A 10,019-nucleotide genomic window follows, 5' to 3' on the forward strand; every position below is an offset into this window, starting at 1 on the left:
ATATATATATATATATATATATATATATATATATATATATATATATATATATATATATATATACAAAAATATTACAAAAAAAATATATTTTTCCTGCTATTATTTTGAGAGTGCCTATAAGTGTCATTTTCCCGTTACAGTGCAACATATTGAAAATTCTCGAGTTTTATTATCGAACTACGAGTCGTCACTTTACAATTACTAAGGTGTGTTAGCGCACCTAAATTAATTAACTTTTTGTTGTGAAATTAACTTCATCTAAACATTTAGAGAGTAAGGGTTCAAATAATCCTAAAGGGAAGGTGTTAACACTCTTTAACAAATGACCCGTCTTCTTTAAATAAAAAAAAATCTCAAGAAAATCTTATTTTGAAACTTGGATTTTTGAACACTTTGAATCAAAAAGTCTCTTCTTTTAGGATTTGGAAGTTAGCCATTTGAATAAATGTTAAAGAGAACCTTAGAGTTGTATTATTAACCTGCTCCTAATCTTATTTTAAAAGACTTAATTTTGACTATATAAAGGCTCTAAATGTTCCTACCAGATTAATTAAAACTTAAACGTATGATATAAAAGATAAAACACATAATTAAGCAATTAACAATAGTCAAGGCAAAATAGATAATAATCCAATCACACCCCAACGAACCCAAAGAATAAATGTAACCATAATTTAGTTATGGTTCAATTAATACAAATGAACCAAAAGTAATAAAGAATAATACTCCATCCGTTCCAATTTATGTGAACCTATTTGACTGGGCACGGAGTTTAAGAAAAAATAAAATTTTGGAATTTGTGATCCTAAATAAAAGCAAAAAGGGCCCAGAGTATTTGTGTGGTTATAAAAACTTCTCATTAAGGGTAGAATTGTAAGTTTAAGCTAAATTATTATCAAATTTAGAAATGGGTCATTCTTTTTGGAACGGACCAAAAAAGAAATAGGTTCACATAAACTGAAACAGAGGGAGCACCAATTTACATTTCAAAAAAAGAATGAGTAGAAATAAATATTATTAAAGTATCGAGAGAGTAAAGTAGTAGATAGCCGTTTTAGAAGAGATGGAAAGATAAGAGTTGAGAGAAATTTTGATGGTAAAAACTTGGTCTGCAGTTGAAAATATGTGTGTGTATTTATAGGTAAAAAAATAGCTAGGGTTAGAGTCAGCGCGGAGGGAGAGCATAAGTCGCGGGTAGAAGTGGACCTATGTGTATCCTTGAGAGATCACCGGACACCGTAAATTTCGACAGAAATCTGGCATATCTATATGTGCATACTTTAAAAATGGTTAATCTAAATCGCTTGGCATCCTGAACACCAAAAGTCTTTAGAGGGCACTGATTGAGCTGAATACTTGTGCCTCCGCACGTTAAAATTCTGAATCCGCCTCAAGTTGCAGGTTTAGATCAACCCAATAGCTTTAGCTTAAACCCTGTATTTGTATTACAACATTCATAAAACATGCATGAATCTTTAATTACATACCAAGTAACTAAGACAAGCTATATGGGTTCGATGATGAATTCAGAACTTATAAACTTCAAATCCTAACTCCGTCTCTGATTAGAGTTCTGGCTTGGAATTCAGAAAACGGAAAAGGGTTTAAAATGCCCCGAAACTATTGGAAAAGGTTTACAAATACCCTTCATCCATCTATTGGGCTAAAAATACCCCTCCATCCACTTTTTTGGTTCACTTATGCCCTTTGACCGTTAGGTCAATGAAAATTAAAAATAATTATTATTCTTTTTGTAAAACTTAAAGAAAAATATGTTGCAAAATATTTTCGTTTTTTTAAACTAATGCACCAATAGTCCACTAATTTAGTAAAGTCTTTTTATTTTTTTTTCAGTTTTTACAAAAAACAATTCAGTTTTACAAAAAATTATTTTTTTTTTTCAGTTTATTTAAAGCATTTTTTTTTTGGTAAAAACTGAAAAAAAAATTATAAAATCAAGAAAAAAATGTCTTCAATAAAATATTTCATTTTTTAAAAACTGAAAAAATATTTTCAACCAAAATATTTTCGTTTTTGAAAAATATTTTTTTTTCAGTTTTTTTTAAAAGCATTTCGTTTTTCAATTTTTTTTAAAGAAAAATATTTCGTTTTTTTAGAAAAACTGAAAAAATGAAGAAAAACAATATTTTTCAAAATCGAAAATATTTTGTTGAAAATATTTTTTTTATTTTTAATAAGCGAAAATATTTTATTAAAAACATTTTTTTTCTGTTTTACAAATTTTTTTTGAGTTTTCACAATAAAAATGCTTTTAAAAAAACTGAAAAAAAATGAAATCTTTTTTTTTTTTTTTTGTAAAGACTGATAAAAAGAAAAAAGAAGAAGACTTTACTAAATTAGTGGACTACTGGTGCATTAGTTTAAAAAAACGAAAATATTTTGTAAAATATTTTTTTTTAAGTTTTACAAAAAGAATAATATTATTTTTAATTCAGTATTGACCTAACGGTCAAAGGGCATAAGTGAACCAAAAAGGTGGATGGAGGGGTATTTTTAGCCCAATAGGTGAATGAAGGATATTTTTAAGAGAAATTTTCATAAAGCACTATCTTTTGGTAGTAATTAGCCATCTATAGATACCATTTGCTATATTACGGATTATAGATACCTTTTGTGTGGTTATAAGATGTATTTGATGTATTTAAGCTATTGTATTCATGAATACAGTAGCAAAAATAGGCGTGAATCAGGGAAGTTCATCTAATCAATTGTTGTATTCGAGTGTATTCGACTGTATTCATGGAGTAAAACATGGGATTACAGCTGGACATGTTATTGTATTCGACTGTATTCGACTGTATTCACGGCGTGAAATAGGGGATTACACTATTTTTAAAACGGAAAGTGAATCAATTAACATAATAGACTCCTAATATAACTCAACAAACGCAATTATAACACATAAATTTTGTATTTTCAGTTATAAAAAAGATTCTCAACCGAAAAATACCCCAAAAATATAGCAATCTTCAGAGAAATTATATAATACATCTTAATACATAAATTATATTAATTAAAAAAAATATATAAATACATTCATGGCATATAGCGAGACAGTGAATATAATGAAATACATATAATACAGCGGGATGCATTGAAATACAATGAAAAAAAAGACAGTGAATACAATGAAATACATGGAATACAACGAGATACATTGAATTACAATGAAAAAAACGACAATGAATACAATGAAATACATGAAAATATAGTGTGATACATTGAAAATACATTGCAATATATTAACAGAAAATCAAGTTGCTCAGCCCCAAACTCCGTTGTCTTTGTTCAAGAACAAACCCTAATTTCCGGCGAATCCGTCGTCGAGCAACGAAATAATCCACCTAGTATCCGGTCTACTATATCGTCTTCCACTTCGATTGAGGCCTTGTCATCGATTACCATTGAGAAATCCGTGCTTATTGTTTTCTTGATCTCACTGAACAAAGGGATATTCAATCGCTTGAATTGTATGGTATCGTCCACTGTCCAAGAGGGAATCCGTGGTGGTAGACGGCGGAGGTGGGTCAATTTAGGCGTTAATGGTGGCGGGGGACCTGGTATGTTAGGGAACAAAGCGTGAGAGAGGAAGTATGAGATTTTATTTACACTGAGAAATTTTAATGGGATGAGGGAAGAGAATGGGATGTATCAAAGTAGAGAGAGAAAGAAAATAGTGTAACTGATTAGCGTATTTAGTGGCTTAGGGCTAGGAGGTAACCAAAATTAAATATTTTGATAAACCTTAAAAGGTATCTGTAGAATATAATTTTTTTAAATGGTATTTACTTAAAATAAATAAGGTGTTAACCTTTGCTATAGAAGGTAAAAATTCCTATTTTTAAACCTATTCCAATAGTTTAGGGGCATTTTGAACCCTTTTCCGTTCAGAAAATGAAAATCAAAGGGGTGTCACGGGTTGGAATTTGCCGTTTGAGAGAGAATCAACTCTTCACGTGAAGAGATATGGTTTCACAAAAATGGAAGAGCAAATTTCTGATCCATTGTAAAGAAGTAAAGATTTTTGTCCAAGAGGGAAAGGGAAAAAGAAAGTAAAAAACCTAACAATACATCATCTTATAAATATCATGAGCAACCAACCAGCTAACTAACAATGCATATATTAATGCCAAATAACTTTAACATGATTCATATTGATGAAACTCTAGGATGCCATGGTTCATTTCGAAGAGAACACTTCTATATCATGCTTAACGTTTCAATAATATCATGTCACCATGGTGTATATAGAATTTTTTATAACCGGTGTCACACTTTAATAGTAACAAATAAACAAAATACTACTAACAAAAAAACGGCATAATGAACAATAGTCATTATTTCTCCATGACCGTTCCTCGTTTTTTGGCATTTTAGGGCCATAAAACAGTAAATCAATGTGATTTTCGATTTTTCGTGTGCTAATGTCCACGATTTTCATGAATTCGGGGGACCGACCCTGAACAGCCTAAGGTCTATCAGAAACGACCTAATGAATAATAGTCATTGCTTCTCCATGACCATTCCTCGTTTTTTGACGTTTTAGGGCCATATAACAGGAATTCAACACGATTTCCTATTTTTCGTGTACTAATATCAACGCCATCTTCATTTATTTGGGCGACCAACCCCGAATCGCCTAAAATTTTGTGGGCCCATCAGAAATGACCTAATGAACAATAGTCATTGTTTCTCCATGACCGTTCCTTATTTTTGGCATTTTAGGGCCATCAGCACGATTTTCGACTTTTCATGTGCTAATATGTCCACGCCATCTTCATGAATTCGGGTGACCGGCCTCGAATCGCCTAAAATTTTGTGAGCCATCAGAAACGACCCAATAAACAATAGATTGCTTCTCCATGACCGTTTCTGATTTTGACGTTTTAGGACCATAAAATAGGAATTCAACACGATTTTCGATTTTTCGTGTGCTAACTCTCCACGCTATATTCATGAATTCGGGCAACCGGCCCCAAATCGCCTAAAATTTTGTGGGCATATCAGAAATAACCTAATGAACAATAGTCGTTGCTTCTTCATGACCGTTCCTCATTAGGCATGAACCTCTACTTGTGTAAAACAGTATATGGAGGAGAACATAGACTTTACACAATATACGGAGGAGAAAATAGACTTGAGCCTTCTATACGAACTGAAAAATGACAGTCATTCTGGTACAAAAGTGTGCAAAAAATTAAACCTGAAGTGAGGAGGACTCCTCCTTTATGTTAAGTCCAAAAACACTAGTAAAAGTGAGAAAACAAGAAAATGAAGAATTAACCTAATAACAGCTCGACTTAACCGCTTAAACAAAAAATAACTGGTTGATATATATAATTAGCATATAATTTATGTATACTGACTAGAAAAAATAAATAGTAAATTCAGCCAAATATTTGTGTAAAGATGTCCTACAAAATATGAAGGGGAGCCTTGGCGTAACTGGTAAAGTTGTTGCCAAGTGACCAGGAGGTCATTGGTTCGATCCGTGGAAACAGTCTCTTGCAGAAATGCAGGGTAAGGCTGCCTACAATAGGCCCTTGTGATCCGGCCCTTCCCCAGACCCCGCGCAGAGCGGGAACGATTTAGTGCACTGGGCTGCCCTTTTTATGTCCTAGAAAATATACAAAGTGAATTATCTCATTCATCTTCACAATGTCATCCTTAAGTTCCACCATAACTAACCAGATAGTGCAGCCTGAGTTTCTGCCAAGTTGTTAGTGCAGAATTCATGAGGTTGGGCAAAAGCCATAAACGAACTCTTCGTTTTTGTTTCTAACAACCCCTCTCATACCTGCAGTATGTAATGAACCATTGCAGCTGCTACCATCTGGTGTTTTGAGTTTGAGCCTTCGAGAACGAGGAGAAATCCACTTCATAGGAGTAATCTGCAGGGAGCTTTAAAATGCTCAACTCTGTCGCAAATGTCGATCCATCCCTTTAAACATGACCTTAAGCAACATCACTATTAAAGTGTTAACCTGAAAAATGAGTCTAGTGATAGAACACACATCAACATAATAGAAGGTACACAAAGCAGGATGATTGCATGTGCTTCATTGACATGTTTAACCATCCACCATTTTACTCTATGTTGATCGGACTCTTCGAAAATGCTGACGCACTCGTATTGGATCTTCATAAAAGCACTACTTTTGGAGTATCCGATAAGCCTCCGCCAATATATTTGAAGAGTTCGGGCAACATAGATTTCACCAATGTCTGTCTGAGATCAGCAGCACACGTTAGACCAGCAGGCTGACCAAAATGCAGCGACAGTTCCCCGGCTTGAAAAACGATACCTTAAATGGCAGCTTCTTGTGCCAAATTCTCTTTGCAGTTAAAGGCAATAATAGCTCAAACATATATACCTATGTAACCACTTGCTATTTCTCTTCGTAAAACTCATTCCAGTAGATAATAAAGAATGTCTACACAATTTCTTAAAGTCAATTATTGGAATACATTAGTGTACTTACTGTTTCAGCCAAGTAAGTCTACTTGGACAGTAGAACTGCAACTTCAACAGAATTTACTGTTTTCTTAAGGGCAACACGTAACAATTGTTATGAACATAAGCATTTATATACGAACTGGTTGGAAACCAAGGTCGATAGATTTGTTCACAGCATCCAGCACAAGTTGAGTGACTCTGCTACTATGCGCCCATTTGCTCTCCGGTTTGCTTTTCGATACTTCAATAGCCTTAACCAGCCTAGAAAATTCTTGAATCATCGCAGCCTCTTGCGGCAACTTAGAATTTACTTCAACTAACTGAGGTTTCACGTTCCATCCGATATGGCGATCCACAAACTTGGCACCAGAAGTAAAGCTGAACGAAGCAGAGTTCTCCTCAAACGGGATAATGAAGTCGTAGAGATAAAAGGTACCATTGGAGCCATAAACTTTCAAGTCCATCGTTTCATGTGAAACGAAAGAGCAGTAAAATGTAGCGACAGTTTCCTCTTTTTCCCAATACAAGGAGGCACTGCATGTCAAGATGACACCAGCCGAATTTCTTGCAACAGTAGGCAGTGCGGTTACAGTTGTTGGCAGGTTTTGGTTCATAGCCCATAATATCGCGCCAATGCAGTACCAACCCGCATCTCCCAGCGCCCCAAGGGCATCCAAGTCTGGTTTTACTCTGATGTTGTTTTCAAGAAACTCCGGACCCGGTGAATATGATGACGAGCTGTGGATCTTACCAAAAAAGAGCACTTGTATAGGTTAGTTACGTTACACAATCATCTATACTAACATTTTTGGAACAAAACCTAAATAACAAATGATTGTTTAGATTCATGAACTGAAACTACATATCCTACTTTATACACACATATATCAGACTATTCGGGATTTCCACGGATCCCTTAATTGTCAAGCTACATAGTGAACTACATGAAGAAAGAAATGGTGAAGTCTAGAATAAGCTGGCTGACGGAGCCAGGAATTTCAGTAAGGGGTTTCCAAATATAAGGAAATAAACATACAAAGAAGTCAAGGCGATTCAACATCTACTCCACATATATAAAAATTAATTTTGACATAGTATGTATAGTATAATATTCCGGCGAAGGGTTCCGCCCATGCTGGTACTAACAGGAAACTAGTCCACCATAAATTAAGAATAGATGCTATGTAATTTCCAAAGTTTAGTCATATCCGAGCATGGTTACATGTTTTTCTATAATGCAATCACAACTAGGAATCGTCTCCGGAAATTGCAAATAAATAAGGAACTTTAAGCTACTGTGGTACACCAATAGTGTAATGGACCATAAAGACAGGTAAAATTTATGAAATCTGCTATAAACTTGTCCAGATAAATGTACCAAACATCTAAAGTATAAAGGGGCTCTTGGACGGCCTGATGCACAAGGCATCCCGCGTTCACACAGGGTCCGGGGAAGGGCCGCACCTCAACGGGTGTGATGTAGACAACCTATCCTAATACAAGCATTAGTGGCTACTTACACGGCTCGAACCCATGAGCTAGAGGTCACATGGAGACATAATTCTTGAAATACTAGTAATATATCTTAACTCAAGTTAAACTAGACTACATTATTTTCCCTTTTGGTATGCTCAACATCAAGTCTGGGATGACAACAAGAAAGAATTAAGGGCAACAGGTCAAAATTACCCCTTTACAATACAAATTATCTTAATTTTATCATCCGTTGTATTATCGCTCATACTTTTATTGTTAGCATATCATCTATAACATTTTCCCTCCACCCTAACAAAAAGCCAACCAAAACTATAGCGGAATGCAACCACCGGCGGAAGCAGGATTTTCACCAAGAAGATTCAAAAAATAAAAAAAGTAAACACGCAAAGAAACTAAGAGGATTTGACGTCCAATATATATATATGGCAAACAATTAACTTTATATATACAGTGTAATTTTTGACCAACCCCCTTTCGCCCACCTAGCGCCGCCCCTGGATACAACTCTAGACAATATTCAAAAGTAGAGGGATAAATTGGACTTCTTTACCAAAGTATTTTTACATATGAAGTCCACCCAGAGCTCAAATATGAAACGATTTACTAACGGTAAGTATAAGACAAGGTAAAATTAAAATATAGCACAAGGGTAAACTTGAACAACAACAATAACGACAACCCAGTGAATCCCACAAGTGGGAGGATAGTATGTACGCAGACTTTCCTACTCCGGAGAAATATCCGGAGTAGAAAGGTTGTTTCTCATAGACCCTCGGCTCACGAGGAAGGGTAAACTTGAACAATTACAATAATTAAAGTCTCATCTAAAACTTACTGCTTTGACTTGTCCAAAGAGTTTAGGATCAGAAATGAACTCCTTCATTTTAGCAGTTCTAGGATGATGATACCACATACTAGCATCCATAAACTGAACACCATTTCTTTCACAAGCTTCAATAATCTTATCATGTTCACTTACACTCAAAGCAGTAGGTTTTTCCAACAACAAATGTTTCTTTTTTTCAGCAACCAAAATTGCCCAATGAAGATGAAAACTAGTTGGTAAAGGCATATAAACTGCATCAACAAAAGGGTCATTTAGTAATTCAATATAATTGCCATAAAGTTTTATAGAATCTGATAATAAATTGTTCTTGATTGCAAAATTCTTGGCTTTTTCAATTGAACGACTTGCTATAGCGTAAAGGGTTGAATTTGGAGATAAATTAATGGCTCTTGACATTTTTCTTGCAATTTCTGCACATCCTATGATGCCAAAACGAACTGGGGTTTCATTGTTTGCCATTTTAATTTGCTGCTGCTACTGCTAACTTTTTGATGAATTTTGATTAAAAGTATATAGTGGGAATATAGAGGTGTGTGAAACACAGAAGAATAAGGTGGCATAGACTGCAGCCACAAGTTCATTTTACCAAATTGAAGGACAGTATAATAATGTTATCTTTTTTTTTTTTTTGGTGCAATAATAATGTTATGTTTAATTCATCCGAAAAGGGTCAAATATAACGATTTACTTTCTAAGTATCTATATTTTCTATTATATAGAAAAGGAAATATGGTTGACCAAGGACATATATATGTTAGTTCATAAAAATTCTATGTTTGTATTTCTTAAATGCAAAATACATGTGGACCTCATATTTCTCTATCCACAACTCTCCTTTAAATGCACTATGCATGTGTTGATTAGACTGTTTGTGTGCTCATTTCCAATCTTTTTCTCATTTTGGAAAATTATTAATTTTGTTTTATTCAAATAAAAGTTTTTATAGAGAAAATAAAATTAACTTTTAAATAATACAACAACAAAAAAGAAGTATCGATATTTACAAGATTTTCATATTTACCCATACTATCTTAAAGCAATTTGAAAATAAAAATGAAATGATTTTCATCTATCCATACTATTTGAAGACGATTTCAAACTAAATATTTTTGTATTCAAAAGTAATTTTAAAAAATATAGCTTGTTAAACCTCAAAAGTTAATTAACTAAACACCAATAAATAATAATTTTAATAAA

General features: G+C 33.8%; 1 protein-coding gene across 1 annotated transcript; it reads right to left on the reverse strand.

Annotated features, from left to right (window-relative positions):
• Positions 6,414-9,395, reverse strand: LOC109230729 (uncharacterized oxidoreductase At4g09670-like). The gene is made up of 2 exons (XM_019396136.1): positions 8,811-9,395; positions 6,414-7,224 (listed from the first exon to the last, which is right to left on the reverse strand). Exons 1-2 carry the CDS (start codon positions 9,279-9,281, stop codon positions 6,607-6,609), a joined length of 1,089 nt encoding a protein of 362 aa, XP_019251681.1. The 5' UTR covers positions 9,282-9,395; the 3' UTR covers positions 6,414-6,606.

Source organism: Nicotiana attenuata, chromosome 8, assembly GCF_001879085.1.
Source record: "Nicotiana attenuata strain UT chromosome 8, NIATTr2, whole genome shotgun sequence".
NCBI classification, from domain to species: domain Eukaryota; kingdom Viridiplantae; phylum Streptophyta; class Magnoliopsida; order Solanales; family Solanaceae; genus Nicotiana; species Nicotiana attenuata.

Excerpts from the sequence above, each read along its gene's own strand:
- LOC109230729 (XM_019396136.1), bottom strand. The coding sequence starts at position 9,281 with ATGGCAAACAATGAAACCCCAGTTCGTTTTGGCATCATAGGATGTGCA. Across the intron at positions 7,225-8,810 it reads TCTTTGGACAAGTCAAAGCA|ATCCACAGCTCGTCATCATA; the intron begins GTAAGTTTTAGA and ends TTTTTTGGTAAG.